This window comes from Scyliorhinus canicula, chromosome 9, assembly GCF_902713615.1.
Source record: "Scyliorhinus canicula chromosome 9, sScyCan1.1, whole genome shotgun sequence".
Classification (NCBI taxonomy): Eukaryota; Metazoa; Chordata; class Chondrichthyes; order Carcharhiniformes; family Scyliorhinidae; genus Scyliorhinus; species Scyliorhinus canicula.
In genome coordinates this window covers 30576627-30597938 of record NC_052154.1, presented here as the reverse complement: position 1 = coordinate 30597938, position 21312 = coordinate 30576627, and the positions used below count along the sequence as shown (strand labels likewise).

The window sequence follows — 21312 nt, the reverse complement described above, 5'->3', positions numbered from 1 at the left end:
AGCTCTGAAGCAATTGTGCTAACCACTATGCTACCATGCTGATGTGAGGAAACACCGAGAGGGTGGTTGATGGTCTGGAGTGCACGGCTTAGGAGGGTGTCAGAGGCGGGTTGCCTCACATCCTTTAAAAATTACCTGGACGAGGGGCAGCAAGGTGGCGTTGTGGATTAGCCCTGTTGCCTCACCGCGCCGAGGTCCCAGATTCGATCCCAGCTCTGGGTCACTGTCCGTGTGGAGTTTGCACATTCTCCCCGTGTTTGCATTGGGTCTCGCCCCCACAACCCAAAGATGTGCAGGCTAGGTAGATTGGCCACGCTAAATTGCCCCTTAATTGGAATAAATGAATTGGGTCCTCTAAATCTTTTTTAAAAAATTACCTGGACGAGCACATCAGAACATTCAAGGCTATGGGCCAAGTGCTGGTAAATGGGATGAGGGATGAGGTAGGAAGGTTAGGTGTTTTTCACCTGTTGGTGGGCCGAAAGCCTCTTCTGCACTGAGTGATGCTGTGATTATTCTGTGCAAGACATGAATAACCTCCAACCATAGATGCTTTTAAGGTGAAGACAGACAAGTACATGAGGGATTAAGGACTAGGACCATATGTTGATAGAATGTGATGAATTAAATTGGGCAATTAAGTTGGGAGGATAAGCACCGGTATTGAACTAACAGGCGGAATGACCTGCTTCTCTGTTATAAAATTCCTTGTAATTCTATGAAAGGTGTTATAGGGCACAATATATTTTTGCTGAGGGAAAGGTTGTGATTAGCACCTTTTCTATAACTGTACTTAACCCTTACTTCACACAGGTATGCAAGCAATACAGATTAAAATTTGCACTTGAGGTATGCTGCATATATAGAAGTAAATTGCACTTAAGGATCAAATATTGATATGACAACATGACTTGTGGAATATTTGATTGCTGCTGTGAATTGGGATCAGTAACACAGTTCTTCAGTAGTTAGTTACAATTGGTGCTGCTTATATGGTGGCACCATTATAGCAGTTAACACATGATTTTGGAAGACAAAGAGCTTGATTTTCGCAAAGATCCACAAAAATATGAGAAGAATGCTGACATACTGGATCCAAGCAAACTTGATCATTTCCCAGAAACCAGGGCGATAGGTAAAATCACAATTAAGGAACAAAACACGCAGAAGGAAGTAAATACAAAATACAGGAGTAGAAGTTTAACTATGTATAAGTATTGCAACAGACTTGTTGCCAGTGGATTCCTGCCTGACCTCTTGAACATTTTCCACAATTTTCGAATTTTATTTCAGACGTCCTGCATTCACATATTTTGCTTGTTGTACACCCATACTGAGCAGAAGCAGTGGTCTATGGTTTAAAATTCACACTCATGGACACCGAGTAACCTTGAAAGTAACGCAGATTATAATAGTTATAAGAAATAAAAACAAAAAGGAAAAGGGAATACTTAGGAAGTGTCACCCATAAGTCTGTCCACACAAGCTGGGGTGCAAAAACTGCCACCTTCCATATATCTGGTCTTCTCAGCAGCTAAGTATTGTTCACCTGCATGGGCCTCAAGCCATCACACCAAATTCACCAGCACGCAGCTTCACTCAGTAATGAGGATAATCTCTTGAACTCTGAGGTCAGCTCTAACTCAGTAGTTACCAGTTCTCTAAAATATCACCCCTTCCTCCAATTGAGGGGGTGGAGCAAAATGCAGAGGAATAACTTGGGCTTCCCCATCCATAGAGAATTTCAGATCTCACAACTCGCCACATGGCTCTATGAAACTCCTTCGTTGACCAATTGAACATTTCAAACGCCATAATATTGATGAAACCTGGCGAAAAGCTTGAGCATAAAACACCCGCTCTCAGATCAGGTTTCAATCTCCCCTGAAGCATGAAAACAGCCGTCAATAGAATAAGGACTGGACATGGCAGATTATATATAAAACCTTGTCCGGTTGCAACTGCAGAAACCCTGACCAAACTACGGAGCACATAATAATATCTTGTCCCCAACTCAAGTTTGAGGAGTGCATTTGCTCTCCAATAGGGCATTGGACTGGTTAGGGAACTTGACATTAAAATTGTGATAACAGCTTCTGCTCCCAAAGTCATATGAAAGAAGAAGATGGTGTTGATGAAGGGATAAATATTGGTCAGGATACCAGGGAAAACTCCTCTACTCTTTTTAAAAATAGTGCCATAGGATCTTTAACATACGTCTGAGAAGGCAGCATGAAAGGCAGTACCTTGCATTGTGTGTGATTGGACTTCAATCCAAAAATTGAGCAATAGCTGGCAGATCAAAGTTCTCCTCTTACTGGCTGACAGCTCTTTGGGACCTCATGAGGTCATGAAAGGCATTATATAACGTCTTTCATTTTCGATTCTTTATACTTCTTGTTCCTATTATAATTCGTTAAACTTTGAAGACTACTAGGTCTGGGTTACAATGTAATAGATGGGGGATAGTGAATTCTGAGCCTGAGATCATATTGACTGTTACCGATTATAAAATAATGTATTTGTTTATCATGAGAGCGTCATTTCCTGCCATAGAACTGACAAGGTATAGACGGTAGGCAATAGACTTTAGCATGATGCTCCAAATGGACCATAAAGTTGAATAATGATCCATTAACTCCAATGAGCACATAGCCTGGCTGGCAAAAAGCAACAATTTTAAATCTATGAATGATCACTTCATAGAACATAGAACAGTACAGCACAGAACAGGCCCTTCGGCCCTCGATGTTGTGCCGAGCAATGATCACCCTACTCAAACCCACATATCCACCCTATACCCGTAACCCAACAACCCCCCCCCCCCCCCAACCTTACTTTTTTAGGACACTAGGGGCAATTTAGCATGGCCAATCCACCTAACCCGCACATCTTTGGACTGTGGGAGGAAACCGGAGCACCCGGAGGAAACCCACTCACACACGGGGAGGACGTGCAGACTCCACACAGACAGTGACCCAGCCGGGAATCGAACCTGGCACAGACAGTGACCCAGCCTGGAATCGAACCTGGGACCCTGGAGCTGTGAAGCATTTATGCTAACCACCATGCTACCGTGCTGCCCACGAATGCTTACATGAATGTCTTAAATATCCTAATTCGTGATATTGAAGCATTGCTGAATAAACCTGGGAAAAGATTTCCTCTCATTGCTGTGTTTTAGCCAAATTGAAAGGGTGGCAGGTAAATTTCCTACATCCATCATTTTGAGGAGATGTAAAACATCCCAAAACATCTCGCCACATTCTTGATTCTCCCAACAGATGAAATATATTCTCTATAAGCCTCAGAGTGCTTTTTAACATTTCAACCAACTTGATCAAATTAACCCTCAATCTCATATACATAAGTGTATACAAGCTAATTTTCTGCAATCATTTCCTCCTAACGTAACCCTCGAATCCAGGGTCATTTTAGTGAACCTGTGCTGCCCCTAATCCAAGGTTACTATTCTCCTCCAAGAAATCTGGTACCCAAAACAGAATGCAGTACTCCAAATGGAGTCTGACTATGGTTGTATACAACAGCCTAACTACCACCAGACCAGAACTGCAGATGGTTGTTTCAACAAATAATAGGACAATTTTCTGCCAAATTTTTTTTTGCCTCCCCCAGGAGATTCAATGCTTGTGGGAGGGTGAAAGTGTGTCTAGCCATGATGGTACGGCAGGCTTAATTGGCCAGCGGGTCTTTTCCAGACCGTCCTTTTTGTATGTTTGTAATTGCTTTGTTTCCTAAAAAAACATCCAGCGCAATTTCATAAAAGAAAAAATATTAGCACTGTAATGTAATTGTTTCAACCTCAACACGGAATTCTAAATGTTAGTTACATTCAGAATACTGGCCCGGTGTTTGTCTTGTTGAGAACCCTAGCAATCTCACCACTGAGATTTTCAACTTTATCACCGTGCAGTTGATTGCCGCATTCTTTACAAGGTGTTCACAGCCTGGAGCACCAATGATATCAAATGGCTATTTAAACAGCCAATCACATTAAAGGATTTTCACAGATAACCAACAATGAAACAAAAAGCAGTAAAATAAAATCACTGCCTGTGGCAGAATCCCGAATGACAGATCGTAACTTTTAACATTATCTTGAATTTTAAAAAGGATATGTGATAATTTCCACAGGATATCTGATGACTGCATTAATCACAAATGGAGCATCAGCTGCTCTTCCTGCTGTCCACACAGGATACTGATTGCTAAAAGTTGTTGTCACTAAAAACAAAAAAGATATAGTGACCAAATTAGACTCAAAGGCAAAAATGTAGGTTTGTGATTAATATTTTATATTGTTGTACCAATTCACAATATCACAACAATGAAAATCTCACCATTTCTATCTTGATATGATGCAATAACACGTGCCACGTCATAGGCACTTGCAAATGGACTTCCATCATTAAATATTGAAACCTAGGGAATACAAAATAATATATAAAATCCTTTCAGTTGTTCATCCATTTATCCGACTGACATTTCATTGAACTATCAAAAACATATGGTAGTATGCAAATAATCCATAATACACAAGTCGGTCGTTAGCTCAGTCTTTTGTCACATTAAAATGAATTCTATTAAAATGGTGCTATTAAAATGAATGTATTAACTGTATACTAGTGGCGTATGATTTGATGTAGTGTACCCAGCTAAGTTGAGGGTAACCTACAACTCCACAGACTTTTATTTTGAGGCAGTGGAAGCGGTGGAGGCGTTTGTGAAGGTGGAAGGATTGGGGTAGAAGTGAGGAATGGGACTCAGGGTTGGTCGTAGACCATGGGGAGGGGACTTGAAGAGCGTCTATTGTTCTTTTTTTTTACTTCATGCTGTTACATGGGTTAAATGGGGTAGAGTTGTTGTTTTGGATAAGGTAAGAATGGAGGGCAAGTTTGGGGGTGGGCCATTGCAGACTTGGATTTGCACAAGTTAATAGTGGGTGGGAGGAGTGGACCCATGGAGGTTCTTGCACCCTAGGGAGTGGGAGTATTAGTTTTTCTCTTTTGCTCCTCGATTCACAAGGCTTATTCGAGGATAGACTTTTTAGTAGTAGGGAAGACGCTGTTGGCCCGGGTTAGGGGATCAGAGTATTCGGCGATAGCAATTTCTGATCATGCGCCGCATTGGGTGGACATGGTCTTGAAGGGCACAGTGCAGAGATTGGGGTGGAGATTGTGTGTGGGGTTGCTGGGGGACCAAAGTTTTAGTGAAAAGATCGGGAGGGTAATTGAGATGTACGTGGGTTTTAATTGCATGGGGGAAGTATCGCAGGCGGTGGTATGGGAAACCCGAAGGCGGTGGAGGGTACAGGTGATATTGTTCACGGCCAAGGTGGATAAAGAGAGGTGGAGCGGCAAAGGCTGATATATGAGATGTTGGAGGTAGACAGGAGGTACACGGGGAATGCAGATCCAGCACTTTTAGACAGAGGGAGGGAGCTACAGGCTAGTTTTAATCGGTTATCCATGGGGAAGGCAGTGCGTCAATTGAGACGGGCAAGGGGAGCAGTTTGAGTATGGGGAAAAGGCATGTTGGCAGGCCAGCTTCGGAGGGAGGCGGTGGCAAGGGAAATTGTCCAGGTGTGGTTCAGAACAGTGAAATTGGTGGTGGCCCTGGACCAGATTAACAGGGTGTTTGAGGAGTTCTATGAACATTTGTAGAGGTCGGAGCCACCGGGGGAGGATCAGGGGATGAGGCAGTTCCTGGACAGACTGGAATACCCAGGGTTGGCGGAGGAAGACAGGGCCATATTGGAAAGGTTGGTAGGGGAACAGGAGCTAAAGGAGGCAATTGGGAGGATGTAGTCGGGGAAGGTGGCAACTCCAGATGGGTTCCCAGTGGAGTATTATAACAAATTTAAGGACAAATTGGTACCACTGATGGCGGGGATATTTGAGGTGGCGATAGGGAAGGGGGTGCTGCCACAAACTTTGGGGCAGGCCTCAATCTCTCAAGCCCAAGTGTTGAGAACTAACAAATATGTAATTAAAAGATTAGGGTTCTGGAATTTAGTATGTTTAATTATTCTTACTTCTACTTTGCACAACACCATGTTCAGCCTGTGCCCTCTACTTCCCTTAATGGGTACACATTTCTAATCCTCTTTGATCAGTGGACTATTCACCCTAATTATTCACCAACACTGTCCTCACCCCCGCAGACTGAACTGACTGTACACACATAAGATCACACGGTATAAATTTTAATGAGGAAGGTACTTTGGACTATTTTAAAATCAATAAACAACCTACAATACAACATTCCTGGAAACGAGGTAGGCGATGTTAGGAGATTTTGGCTTGATAATCCACAAAGGTCATTCCAAACGATCTGTTCCTTTAGTGAAGACAAACTTCCTCATTCAAGTTTTTGCCCGTTTTATCGTGCAGCCATATCCTACCGTTTTGATGTTATACTAACAGATGAAATAGGAGCAGAAGTAGGCCATTCCGTCCCTCAAACCTGCGGCACCATTCAATAAGATCTTGGCTGATCTGTTTGTGTTTCGAATTCCACATTCCCAACTACCCATGATAATCTTGATTCCCTAACCTTTGATTCCCTTTCCTAACAAGAATCTACCTACCTCTGCCTTAAAAATATTTAATGGCATCCTGAGGCAGGGAGTTCCACAGTTGCACAACCGTCAGAGAAAATAATTCTCCCCATTCCTGTTCCAAGAGGGTGACCCCGAATTTTAAAACAGTGCCCCCTAATTCTGGACTCACCCACAAAAAAGAAACATCCTTTCTAGCGTCCACTTTGTCAAGACCATTCAGGATGTTACATACTTCAAATCAAGTCACCCCTCACTCTTGTAATCTCCAGTGTAGACAAGCCCAGCCTGACATATCCTTTCTCATCAGATAGGCACTCATTCCAGGTATCAATCTCGTGAACTTCCTCAGAATCACTCCAACATTATTTCAGGTGAGGGAGAAGGGATAGCAAGTAAAGATTGTATTACAAATAGTTATACTCTGTTGGAAGAGAGGAAGGTCTTCTTTTGAGAAGAAATGCGGATGTTGTATGTGCCTGCGTGCTATTGTGATGTATAAGAACCCGCCCACGGTATGATGTAGAGTCACATGGTCTTAAATTCGGAGAGAACATTCTGGAAGCAATTGGTGCTCATTAGTGACAGTTGGAAGCAGCTATCTGCATGGTGAGCAACACCATGCATGACAAACCTGGGATCTGTAAATAGTCAAGACTGTTCGGTTCATGTTTAAACATACAAGTTGCATCATTGAGACACCAAACAAACCTGTAACACAACATGTTGTTTGAAGCAACACCCCAGATTTTTTTTTTCTGTAACTGGTTACTAACTATATATCTGTAATAAGTCCTACTCAGTAATTCTTTATGAAGTGTAAAGACTTGTTTTTTTAAGAGTTTCTTCATTAGAGTATACTTGGGCACTAGGATCGAGATTTGTGGTGCTTGTCCACACCACCTCACAAAGCTAAGTGCAGAAAAAGTAGCTGTTTGATCCATATGAATCGATCAACTAATTCCCATGATTCCCTCCAATCAACAACAGCTAATTGCTGGGCAGCACGGTGGCACAGTGGTTAGCACTAAGGCCTACGGCGCTGAGGACCCGGGTCGATCCTGTCCCAGGGTCACGGTCTGTGTGGGAATTGCACATTCTGCCCATTTCTGCGTGGGTTTCACCCCCATAACCCAAAGATGTGTAGGTTACGTGGATTGGCCATGCTAAATTGTCCCTTAATTGGAAAAAAAATTGGGTACTCTAAATTTTAAAAAAACGTTAATTGCCTCGAGAAAAATAGCATTCTTTTTGTCTCTGCTTTTTTTTTACAGCAGAATTTAGATGCCCTTGCCTGTGAAAAAAGGTGCATCTGCAGTCCAAAAACGCTGGTTGGAACTTTTGCTGCCTTATTTACAATGCTTCAATGACAACCATCCGAAGCAGGATCCAGATTTGAGCACCTAAGTGGAGGTGGGAGGTTACTTGAAATATATAAATCGGAGTGCTATTACATATACAGGGCCTCAATTGCAATTCTGAGATACTAATGGGTAGAGTGTTTGCAATGAATGCTCCGCCTATCTTCTTAACAGTGTTAAATGGTTTGAACAGCAATCAGTGAAAGACCATTCAACCCATCATGCCTCTGCTGCCTATTCAATCTATCCAGTAGTGTCAATCCTCTACTCGTTTTTTCATATGCCTGCCCTTTTAAGAACAACATCCACCCTTCCCAGAATGCCTCAGTTCTGACTTTCAGCTGGTTCTGCATAATATTATGCCAATTTCTGGTTCTTCCCAACTGGCTACCTACGTCAGTGTCAATTTGATACCTGCAGCAATTTGATACCTGCAGCTTGCTGGTAACATATAAATCAAGGCTAGGCCTGAAATGGCTTGAAACTTACAACAGCAACAACATCAGACATACTTCACCCATCAACATTCTGTTGAATGCCTTAGGATAAAATCATCCTCACTGAATGTTTCAAGTACCATGTGTGCAAATCTGAATGTAGTCTTCTTGATATGGAATTCAGTGGTGAAATAAATACAACTTAGTAAAATCTTCTTTAAACTGCTGAGATGGCACTGTTTATTGAGACATGCAAATGTAGAAAGTGAACAGTTTCACTCGTTATCATTTCAATTAGAAGATATTTTTCAAGTTTAGACATAAATTTAGAAAATATTTAAATCATCATGGTGACAGTTTATTGTTCACAAATAGCTTCAAGGCAGAGATTCCCTATTCTTATTAAAATATAAGCTTTTAAAAAAGGAAATAAACTTACATTATAACGTGTGTCAACACCTTTGTGTCGAAGTGGCTCTCGTTGATGTAGCTTCAAGTCACCATTCACAGTAAACTGTGAACCAGGTATGGAGGATGAGAAGTAAGCATACGCCATACTCTGCATCATGAATGTAGACATTCTCTGTAAATAACAGCATGACATAGTTCAGCTAATGGCAGATCTTCCATAATTGGGAAGTATTACTGTTGTGAGTACTGTAGTTTGAGGGGATGGCGGGAGTACAGGGAAAGTGCTGCACATTTCCAATGTAAGATTTTGGAAATATATTTGATTCCTGGAAAATAAATAAAATGTTTTCCTTCCCCATTGTAGACAGAGGGCTAAAGAAATTAGATCTTCTGCCACTGAAATAAAGAGGTCCATGAGAGGATGTGAGAATAGATACCCGTTGAAGTTTTATCTGTTAAGTTTATCTTTGAAGTAGGTAACAAGATTTACAGGCAAAGGATCCTTTCCTGGGCTAATTGGAAAGTAAATAAAAATTAATCCACAGAAACACTTTGTACAGTATGAGCTGGTCAGCGCACACTCAAAATGACTGTTAAAAATAAAGTGAGGACAACAAACAAATTTAATTGTGCACAACATTTGAAACAAAACAGGGGAATTGGAGGTGATAATTTGAAATGAAGAGCCAGATATTGTAGGGATAAAGGGAACATAAAGAACAGGATTGGCAGGATACAAGGACAGAACATATTTAGAAAGATAAGGAATGAAGATGAGGGTGGGTGGGTAGTTGTACTAATTAGAGACAACATTCAAGCATTAGAGGAAATGGGCATAATTTATATTAAGGTAGAAACAGAATCCACACTGTCATGACAGTGGATCATAGCGCCAAATTACTTTCAGACATATTGAACTTTTAAGAAAGACATGTATTTTTTAAAAAGGAGCTACAAGCCAAAAATGGCTGAGAATGTAAATTCTGAGATATAATTCAATGACTGTCTGGAAAGTTCCTGTGTGGGTTATACTTAGTCCCAAGAGAGACCAAGGAATGTCGCACCTTTTTTTAAAAAGGAAGATATGTGCTGCAAAAACAACTGTAATAGCCTGTGATGATTATCATTAGAGCAGAAACTATCCCCTGTGAGTTATGTCCCAGACCATGGACATGATTGTGGGTGTCAGGAAGCAGTTTCTGGGTGAAAGACATTTGCAGGAGCACCACTCATGGCACACCATCATATTACACACACATGAGCATGCACATGAGATGAGACAGCCTGTTCCATTATCCACACTGGAACCAAAGCAATGGACATCTCCGTCTCTTCCACACACAAGTGAGCAACTTGCCTCCGTTTCGGCCTCTTCCACAGGAGCATCCCGTAGAACTGGCTGAGACTCTGGAATCTCTCAGCTTAGATGGTCTTTATGCTTTTGATCATTAACATCATTTAATATGAACCAATCAATATATTGTAACTAATATGATTTTGATTGCACCCAGACTGCTGATTCTAATTATTGATGGTTTAATGGAGGGTAAATGATTAGATGGGGGAGAGAAGCCAATGAGTGTGTTAGTTGACAAATTGGAGACTTGTCTTCCAGGCAATGTGGAACCAGTGGGACCTCTATGAATTGTTCACAAATTCGATTATCACACTTCCCCTTGAAACATAAGTTCATGAGTTCCTCGTTTTCCATAATAATGGATCCTCATGATAAACATGTTTGAGTCGGTGCAGCCGGAGGACCAATCTATCCTTTTTGAAGCCCTGAGGCCATAACTTGATTTTGGAGGTCCTTGCAACTATGAGTCATGTTTCTCCACCACTCCCTCCTCATCCATCACTTCTCGTTCATTTAGGTCCATACTCACTAAGATCTTAACTAATCTCATACATTTGTTTTGCCCCTCTTATTTCCTTCTTCAATTCCTCCCTTTATGTATTTGTGTATTTAGCTTGGTCCTCTATTGAATTATCAACATGGCATTTATCATAAGTCCTCTCTTCCTGCTTCATATCGACCTTTAGTCATTCAGACGGCTCTTGGTTTGGATGTTCTTTCCTTGCCTACCTTGCAATGTGTCTAACCAATAGTTGAACCATTTCCTCTTATCACCTTATCACCACTTAAGCCCCATTTCCATCTAATTAACGAGAGAAACCCCATATCCAACAGCCTCCCGTCATTCAGCGGCCTCCCCAGCAAGTGCTCACGCTGGCACCGATTAGTACTCCTTTTGAAAAATGGGAATGTGGCAGAAGGGCTTCTGCGAGGAGCAGAGGTTGTGAGTAGCCATCTTTGCTCACGGGTAAAAAGCCTGGGGGTGCTGAGCTTGCCACCCCCATCGGCAGGGGATGGGGGACCCTCCACAGGGCTGGGCCACCAATGGGGGATGGGGGGGGGGGGGGGTTGCCTTGAGAGATGGGCAAAGGGTCCGGGGATAGACCTGCACTACAAAATGGTTTTGCAAAAAGGTGTTCAATGTGTTGCACAAACCCCACTCCTGGGGCTGAATTCTCCGACCCCCTGCAGGGTCGGGGAATCGCCCGGGGCTGACGTAAATCCCGCCCCCGCCGTGGCCTGAATTCTCCGCCACCCGGGAACCGGCGGGAGCGGGAATCACGCCCAACCGATCGGCGTGCCCCCCGCGGCAATTCTCCGGCCCGTGATGGGCCGAAGTCCCACCGCTGACAGGCCAATCCTGCCAACGTGGTTTAAACCACCTCTGTGCCGGCGGGATTGGCGGCACGAGCGGGCCCCCGGGATCCTGGGGGCGATCGGACCCCGGGGGGTACCCCCACGGTGGCCTGGCCCGCAATCGGGGCCCACCGATCGGCCGGCGGGTCAGTGCCATGGGGACACTCTTTTTCTTCCGCCGCCGCCACGGCCTCCACCATGGCGGAGGCGGAAGAGAACCCCTGCGGCGCATGCGCGGACCGGCAAAGGCCTTTAGGCCAGCCCCGACGCCAGGCGGCGTAGCGCCAAAGGCCGTTGGCGCCAGTTTTGGGGTCATCGGCGGAGCAGGAGCCACTCCGGCGCGAGCCTAGCCCCTAAAGATGAGGAGAATTCCGCACCTTTGGGGAGGCCCGACGCCGGAGTGGTTGGCGCCACTCCTCTACACCGGGACCCCCCGCCCCGCCGGGTAGGGGAGAATTTTGCCCCCTATGTCTTGTTGCACATTCCCCTCTCAATTTATCATTCAGACAATAATCTGCCTTCGTGTTTTTGTGCCTCACATTTAAAGATAATTTGTAGATCTTACATTAGTTCCCTCATTTAAATCATTAATATATATGGTGAATAGACGGGGTCCCAGCACTGATCCCTACGACACCAAACTAGTCACTGCCTGCCACTTGGAAAAAGACCTGTTTATTCCTACTCCGTGTTTCCTGTCTGCCAACCAATTTCCTATCCATCTCAACACTACCCCCAATCCGCAGGGCTTCAATTTTACACACTAATCTATTTTGTGGGACTTTGTCAAACGATTTCTGGAAATTCCAAATAAACTAAATCCAATAGATTTCGCAAGCAAGATTTTCCTTTCGTAAATCCATGCTCTGTCCAATCCTGCCACTGTTTTCCAAGTGGTCTGATATTAACATTTTATAATGGACTTTAGCATTTCCCCACATCACACATCTGTCTGACTGGTCTATAATTCCGTTTTCTCTCTTCCTCCCTTTTTAAAAAGTGGGACATCATTAGCTACCCTCTGTAGGAACTGTTCTGTTCCAGAGTATTTTGGAAGATGACCGCCAATACATCCACTATTTCCAGCCCACTTCCTTAAATCACTGGGATGTAGATTATCAGACCGTGGGGATTTATCAGCCTTCAATCCCATCAATTTTCCCAACACCATTTCCCTACTAATTGATTTCCTTCAGTTCCTCCCTCTCATTAAACCCTGTGTTCCCAACAAATCTGGTATGTTATTTGTGTCCTCCTTTGTGAAGACAGAACCAAAATATGTACCTAATTTGTCAGATATTTCTTTGTTCCCATTATAAGTTCCTTGGTTTCTGACTGTATTGTCTTCACCAATCTTTTTCTCTTCACATATCTATAGAAGCTTTTACAGTCAGTTTTTATGTCCCAAGCAACCGTACTATTTTCCCATTCTTAATCAATCCTTTTGGCCCTCATTTCTGAATTCTGAATGGCTCCAAATCCTCAGGTCTGCTGTTTGCCCAATGTTTATGTCTCTTCCTTAGATCTAGTACGATCTCGAATTTCCCTTGTAAGCCATGGTTTGATTATGTTTCCCGCATTATTTTAACACCAGACAGGAATAAACAATTGTTGCAGTTTACCCAGGCATTCTTTGAATGTTTGCCTTTGCCTATTCGCCGTCATACCTTTAAGTAACCTTCCCCAATCCATTACAGAAATCTGCACCTAATACCATTATTATGATCCCAGGCCAGACCCAACAGTTGCTAGGATATCAAACAGAAACTCAAATATTTTATTTAATTTGTAAGACTGTGAGAAATGGATTCTTCACTCCAGGAGTGATTCCACGTACAAATGGTGATATGGTATATTGGATATGGTGTATCGGAACAAATGTTATTACTAAGAACTAGGAGCAGGAGTAGGCCATTTGGCCCCTTGAGACTGCCCCATTCAATAAGATCATGGCTGCTCTTTTTGTGGACTCAGCTCCACTTATCCATCCGCTCACCATAACCCTTTACTGTTCAAAAATCTCATTAATCTTTGCCTTAAAAACATTCAATGAGATAGCCTGACAGCTTCACTGAGCAGGAATTCCACAGATACACAACCCTTTGGGTGAAGAAGCTCCTGCTCAACTCAATTCCGCATCTGCTCCCCGTTATTTTGTGACTGCCCCCTAGATTTAGTTTCATCCGCCAGTAGAAACAACCTCCCTGCTTCTATCCTATCTATTCTCCATAATTTTATGTTTGAATCAGATCTCCCCTCATTCTTCTAAATTCCAACTAGTATAGTCCCAGTCTACTCAGTCTCTCCTCATAAACCGATCCTTCAACTTCGGAATCAACCTAGTGAATCTCCTCTGTACCCCCCCAAGTGCCAGTACAACCTTTCTCAAGTCAGGAGATCAAAACTGTACAGAGTACTCCAGGTGTGACCTCACCAGCATCCTATAGAGCTGTCACATAACCTCCCTGTTTTTAAACTCCATCCACTCCATGTATCTCGCAATGAAGGAAAAAATTCCATTTCCCTTCTTAAAAAAGCAGTTACAGAAATATAGTCCATAGAATCCTTACAGTTCAGAAGAAGGCCATTGGCTCATTGAGTCTGCAATGACAGTCCAAAAGAGCAATCTACCTAGGTCCATTCCCTACCCTAGCACCATAATCCATCGCATTGATCTTGGCCATTCCACCTAACCTGCACATTTTTAGACTGTGGAAGGAAACCCATGCAGACATCGGGAAAACGTGCAAACTCCATACAGACCATTCACCCGAGGCCAAAATTGAACCCAGGTCCCTGGTGTTGTGAGGCAGCAGTGCTAACCACTGTGCCACCATGCTGCCCTAATGTAAATAGTCAAAGGCATAGACTGAGATTTTCCAATCCCACCCACAGCAGGACACATCGCAAGCAGGAATGGAAAATTTAGAGAGCCAGCCAAAAGTCCATTGATTTTCAGTGGCACCGGAAAATCTGGTCTGGGGACAGGTTCATGTGAAAGTGTACTTGGGAAGAGGTGTAGTCTAAAGGGTTAATAATGGTATATGCTATGTATGATGTAGATGATGATGTACTACTGACATCAATAAGTCATGTGTTAGACAAGAGAGAGATATTGGAATCATTTTTTAAATTCATTTTAACAAGACGTGAGCTTTGCTGGCTCACCCGGCATTTGTTCCCCATCCCCAAGTACCCTTGAGAAGATGGTGGTGAGCTGCATTCTTGAATCGTTGCAGTCCATGTTGTGTAGGTACACCCCCAGTGCTGTTATGGAGAGTGTGCCAGGATTTTTACCCATAGACAGTGAAAGCATATATTTCCCAGTCAAGGTGGTGAGTGACTTGCCTAGTAGGTGCAATGTCCCTATCTGCAACCTCATTCCAGGGCAGCACAGTAGCACAATGGTTAGCACAGTTTCTTCACAGCTCCAGCGTCCAAGGTTCGATTCCCGGCTTGGGTCACCGTCTGTGCGGAGTCTGCACATTCTCCCAGTGTGTGCGTGGGCTTCCTCCGGGTGCTCCGGTTTCCTCCTACAGTCCAAAGATGAGCAGGTTAGGTGGATTGGCCATGCTAAAAATTGCCCTTAGTGTCCAAAAAGGTTAGGTGGGGTTACTGCATTACGGGGATAGGGTGGAGGTGTGGGCTTCGGTAGGGTGCTCTTTCCAAGGGCCGGTGCAGACTCGATGGGCCGAATTGCCTCCTTCTGCACTGTAAATTTTATGATTCTATGATTAGATGTAGCACTGAAAAACAAGTGTGATCAAATACCAGAGGCTATCTACAGTCTGTCTAAGAACCAGGTTCTTAGTCACCTAAGACTGTAGACCACCTACAGTCCAAGACAGAAGGACCCAAACAATCTCAGAACAGCATTCACTTTCTAAAAGACAGAGTTTACCACAGAATAAACTGAAGAGATCTCAGAATTTTAATAAATGTATTTCTCCTCATGTACAAAAACTAAGATGTGACAATGAATAAAACAAATAGAATACTAAGTTTATATTGACAGGTTGGGTGAATTGAAAACTCCAAAAATCATGCTCCAGCTATCCAATCCTCTGAACAAACCTCAGCTGGAGGACTTGTATAAAATTGATCATATGGCATTATAGGCATTATGCAATCCCTACAGACAGTCCGCAGGAGAGCTACAAGGATTGTCTCTCCAGTATTAGTGTAATTAGCCATGTTGCATGGCTTGGTATATCGAAGTTCTTCAGTTTGAGAGATATTTCAGAAAAAGCTATACTGTTAAGTAAACCTTTCAAAGTAAGCTAGGAACGTTGCTTTCAGATATCAGAGAATCATAGAAAAGTTATGCAAAGGCAGCAGAACAAAATGCATTGATTTAAGGCCATCAAGGACAAAATTAAGACACTGTTAGGAAGTATTTCTTCCCCTAGTATGATCAATAGTTCGAACAGATTTTCAAGAAGGACGATTGAGACCAGGGGCAACATTTTATGATTTTGTTTTGTGTTGCTCAGGGAGGGAAAAGCAGTGGACAGCCCACCAGCTGCCTTGCTGGGACCCATCACGCCATGCTGGCAAGGTGGGCTTTGACTGAGCTCTCCCCACCAGCGACCTCGGCCACTGAAGGGCACCCCGATCTTTTAAAAAGGATCCCTCCCCCCCATTCAAATAGAACCCCCCACCTGTCTCCCACTCTGAACATCCCCAATGGAAGCCCCCACAATGGACATGCACCCCCCCCCCCCCTCCCCCCCATCTTCCCCAACAGAAGTCCCCCTAATATCCACCCCCCCACAGCACTTTTGGGGCAGTATCTGGGTACTGTCTGGGCATGACCCACTCCCTCTTGGGGCTGTACTTACCTCTGCACCCCCAGTGGGGACCAGGTCTCCATTGGTGCAGACCTGTTGTAAATCCAGCTGAAGTGACGTCAGATGGAGGGATCCTTACGTGGAGGGGATAATACAGCGGGGATTAATACAGCACGGGAAGTCCACTAATGGTACTTGAACGGGAGTTCATCATTGGCGGGGAAAATGTCAATGGGAAATCCCGTCCGCGTAAAAGCTGTTTGGGGACTCCCACCAAAAGCAGGGGCAGAAAATCTACCCCAGCCCCCTCCCACAGGACACTAGAACCTGTAAAGGTGAAGACAAAAGAGTTGGTATACTGAAAGAAATGGGGAAAAAAACCTTTACCATCTGAACTTGCCTTGTTATCTAGGCTATTCAGACTTGAAACGGCCCATAGATACGTACATGGAGCATGTACGCAGGAGAAACCCCAGAAAAGGAGAGCACCCCAACCACCCACTGAACAGGCAGAACACACCCCCATGAACCCGGTAACCACACACCGCAGGGCCACAGCAGAAGGAGAAGCAGATTTCCTCTACACAACCCCCTTAACCGTGACCCAATTACAGGACACGTGTGGAAAAATTACACCGTTCCTCCCCACTTCAGACCCCCCCTAATTTTTCACGAAAGTAAAACAGCAGGCCACCATGTACGGCCTGGACGAGAAAGAGAGCAGGTAAAGCTCACAGTTTTAAGCCTCGACCCTTCAGTCGTGGCAGCCCTTCCCGACCCACAGAATGTAGGAGGAGGCACACTCCAAGAGATGCACACGGTGATCCTTGATACGATCGGCTACAACAGAGGAGACCCGGTAGAAGGCCTAAACAAATGTAGGCAAAAGAAAACAGAGAACCCCACAGCGTTTGCTGGATGCTTGTGTATACACTTCACAGCAGTTTTTGGAGAATTAGCCCGCGTCCATTTGTCCGCAGATAACATGGCCAAATGGACTCGAATCCTGGTCTCTCATGCAACAGAGGCAGGACAGAGAGCTTGCGCAAATTATGACCCCTCAGACGAGGCCCACAATGAAAAATGGGTTTTGAAAAGGTTGTCCCGCGCTTGGGAGCAATCAGTACAAGGCAAAACCACATATATAAAACCCGAGGAAGAGCAGGCACCTGCAGACATGAATCCAGTTAAAGCGCACCAGAACCCAACATGGGTAAATGAGAGAAAGAACAGCTCACAGCAACCCAAATCCCAGGAATGTTTTAATTGCGGCCAGTTAGGACATTACACACGAGAATGTCAAGCGCCCCCGAACCAAGCAACGACACCAACAGCCCCGACACCCCACCCAAGGAACCATACCCAAGGGAGCAATGTACCAGAGAGCCTGCTCCACCTTACGTGCCCCAGGGGTCATGTTACAACTGTGGGCAGCCAGGTCACTTCGCCCGAGATTGCAGGAGACCCCTACCACCAGCTAGACTCGCCCCCAGATACGAAAGAGAACACCACCCACAGCAGCTGCAAGGTCCCAGCTGCCCCATGCAAACTGTGAGCGCTTACCCGCCACTTTTCATGGCAGGGACACCTCAGTAATGCCACTTCATTTTTGTTTCTCTCTTCCTTCCTCTCTTATTGAGTCACACTACACTGATTCCATATGCTAGTTACACCCCAATCCAAATGTGATTTACGGTATTCTTCTTTCTGATGGAACCTGCACGATTCTGTTATGTTAGTTTGTTGTTTCAATGTTTGTTACTGTCAATGTTGAATGTTGTTTGTTTGCTAAATGTTTTTATGGCCCCAGGCCACCACTCCTTTAACACCCACTGGCAGTTAATGGAACCAGTTTGTCCACGGACAACCGACTAGCTTATCCGCAGAAACCTCTGAGAACTTGCCCAGACACCGGTTTGTAACTGCTCTTCTGGTTCGAGAGAGAAGAGGCATTACTGCAACCCCCACTGTGACCATATTCGTACCCGTTCTTGCCGGTTGCTCAGGCAGTGGAGAAACGGCACTGGTCCCCGCCGTGCCTGAGGACCCCCCCTCTGGTCAGCAACGCTCGGGTAGAGTACATGCGGCACTGATCACCGTCCTACCCGAGGAATCCATCCATTTCTTACCCGTTGCGGCCCATACCCACCTCCTTTTGGCTCTCTCAGTTAAAAATATTTTTTGCTTTGTTTCACAGCGACCCTTAGGTTGCTTTCCTCATGCTATTTACATCCTCAAACATTGGAATGGTAAATCGCACAGGCTACGAGACGGCTCGCACTGTGTCAGTATTTTTCCAGAATGTCTTGTCCAGCAATTCGGTTTTTCTTTTTAAAAAAATGAGGGAGTCACAGATGGTGACCAATTATAAAGGGCTATTGGCAATAAAGGACAGACAGACAAACACACGAGATCTTAAGCAAGATAATAACAGGTATTATGCTTGTGTTCACAGGATTCCGGAAACTCAAAGGCTACAAGAAGAGAAGAAAAGAAGAGAAGAAAAAGATGAAGACGACCTCCATCTTTGTTACATGGATCTTAGCGGGATCTCTTCGGTTGCGCGCGGATGCTAACCCCCTCACCCCCACCCCACAGGCCGTCAATGATTCCCTCCCCCACAGTACACAGAGCCCAGCGACAGTCAACAGTACCCCGACCTGGTGTGATAAGTTTATCACTTGGTATTTACTTTCATATGTTGTAGAAGCACTTTTAGCACTGGCAATACTTTGCAGTGTCGTGCAGACCATTAGAATGAGGAAATGGCGAAGGAGAGCCTACCGCTCTCGCACCCCGGTATACAGACTTAGATCCCCTATTTTCGTATTTCACCAAACCCCCGAACCCCTTGACATGGATTCAAGTGCATCCGTTTTTGTTGTGTGTGTTTTGTTTGTTTCAATAAAGAAGTGTGATCTCTGTGCTTGACTGCCAAGCCAGAGAAATTTGTATGCTGCTATTTTTGTACAGTTAAGATGTTAGAATAAGGTGGGATGTGTTGCCACTCTCCCTAGCGGGCAGGGTCCAGTCGGTTAAGATGACGGTGCTCCCGAGGTTTTTGTTTCCCTTCCAGTGTTTACCCATTATGATTCCGAAGGCTTTCTTTAGGAGGGTTAACAGGAGAATTACGGGGTTTGTGTGGGCGCAGAAGAACCCGAGGGTGAGGAGGGTATTCTTGGAGCGAGGCAGGGAGGTGGGTGAATTGGCACTGCTCAACCTGTGTGGGTATTACTGGGCTGCGAACGTGGCAATGATTCGTAGGTAGGTGATGGAGGGGGAGGGAGCCGCATGGAAGAGAATGGAGGCGGCGTCCTGTGTGGGCACGAGTTTAGAGGCGCTGGTGACGGCCCCGTTGCCGCTCCCCCCGGCAAGGTACTCTTCGAGTCCAGTAGTGGTGGCTACCCTCAAAATCTGGTGGCAGTGGAGGCGGCATAGGGGGGAAGTGAAGGCCTCAGTTTGGTCCCCGATACGGGGGAACGACCGGTTTGTACCAGGGAGGATAGATGGAGGGTTTCTGAGTTGGCACAGGGCAGGTATCAGGCGGATGGGGGAACTCTTCCTAGACGGGAAGTTTGCGACCTTGGAGGAGTTGGAGGGGAAGTGGGGTCTACTCCCAGGGAATTCCTTTAGGTACATGCAGATTAGGGCATTTGTTAGGCGGCAGGTCGCAGAGTTTCCGCTATTGCCGCCAAGGGGGGTTCAGGATTGGGTGCTCTCGGGGACGTGGGTCGGCGAGGGTAGGATCTCTGCAATTTATCAGATGATGCAGGACGGGGAGGAGGCCTCGGTGGAGGAGCTGAAAGTGAAGTGGGAGGAGGAGTTGGGGGAGGAGATTGAGGAGGGGACGTGGGCGGACGCCCTGGGGAGGGTGAATTCTTCCTCTTCTTGCGCACGGCTTAGTCTAATCCAACTAAAGGTGCTGCATAGGGCGCATATGACTGGGACCAGGCTGAGCCAGTTCTTTGGGGGAGAGGACAGGTGTGGCAGGTGTTCGGGGAGCCCAGCGAATCACACCCACATGTTCTGGGCGTGTCCAGCGTTGAAGGGTTTCTGCAAGGGGGTGGCGGGGACCTTGTCCAAGGTGGTCGGCTCCAGGGTGGAACCGGGCTGGGGGCTCCTTATGGGGGTTTGTTCTTATGGTTCTACGCTTATTACTTTTTTTTGTTGTTAATTTATTGTTTTTGAATTGGGGGGGGGGGGGTTAGTTTTTTTTTTCTTTGTTGGGATAAAATTTGTTGTTGGAAAATTTGAATAAAAAGTATTTTTTTTAAAAAATGTTAGAATATTTTTGGATTGTTTGTGAGGATAGTTTATTGAGAATAGTTAGAGGTTCCAGTTTTTTATTTTGTAATGCATGCCGTAATGCCATAGCGCCCCGTAGAGTTTTTTTGATGATGTATGTATTTTAAATGATTTAGGTAAAATTGTGTTGCATAGTATAGGTCAGTGTAGAGCCTAGTCACGGGTGACCCGCTTGGTCAGAGAATGAAGACGACGCAGTAATGTGATCCTTCACCCTTCGCGTTGAGGATCACAAGGAGGGAGTGCAGCCACCTGGGGTGGCCACGTCCCGATTTCAAAATGGACACTTGCAGAGAGTAAAGGGAAAATTGGACCATGCTAAGAAAACAAGCAGGTGCAAGGTTTGTCTGTGGATTGGAGTTTGCAGCTCCCAGACAAAACCCATACGACAAGCCGTTAGCATAGTAATGAGCTATCTCCGGGGACAAAAGAGAAACATTTAAGCAAACGATACCAGAGCAGACTCCCCGGCGCCAGTGGAGACTAAAACAAAGGCAGGCCAACGGTCACCTAGGGCCCGCCCAGCGATCAAGCAACCACCCCTTTATTGGAGAAAATCAATACAGATGATTAGGACATGGTCGAATTAATTGGGGCCAAGTTCAAGGACCGCCCAAAAGAGCGCGAAGCCCCTTTGGGGTATGAAGAGGAGCCCCCAAGACAGATCGCCCTCTTCTTCTTCACCTTCATCTTGGCCTTGGCTCTCAGTGACGAG

At 45.0% G+C, this 21312-nt stretch overlaps 1 protein-coding gene across 1 annotated transcript in view; it reads right to left on the bottom strand.

Annotated features, from left to right (window-relative positions):
* Nucleotides 1–314: 314 nt before the first annotated feature.
* Nucleotides 315–21312, bottom strand: part of tmem231 (transmembrane protein 231) — a 35818-nt gene continuing 14820 nt past the window's right edge. Inside the window, exons 4-7 of the mRNA XM_038806410.1 lie at nt 8818–8961; nt 4362–4443; nt 4140–4245; nt 315–1135 (exon numbers count right to left, since the gene is read on the bottom strand). Coding sequence (XP_038662338.1) covers nt 973–1135; nt 4140–4245; nt 4362–4443; nt 8818–8961 — 495 coding nt within the window. The 3' untranslated portion in view covers nt 315–972. The remainder of the gene's footprint in view (nt 1136–4139; nt 4246–4361; nt 4444–8817; nt 8962–21312) is intronic.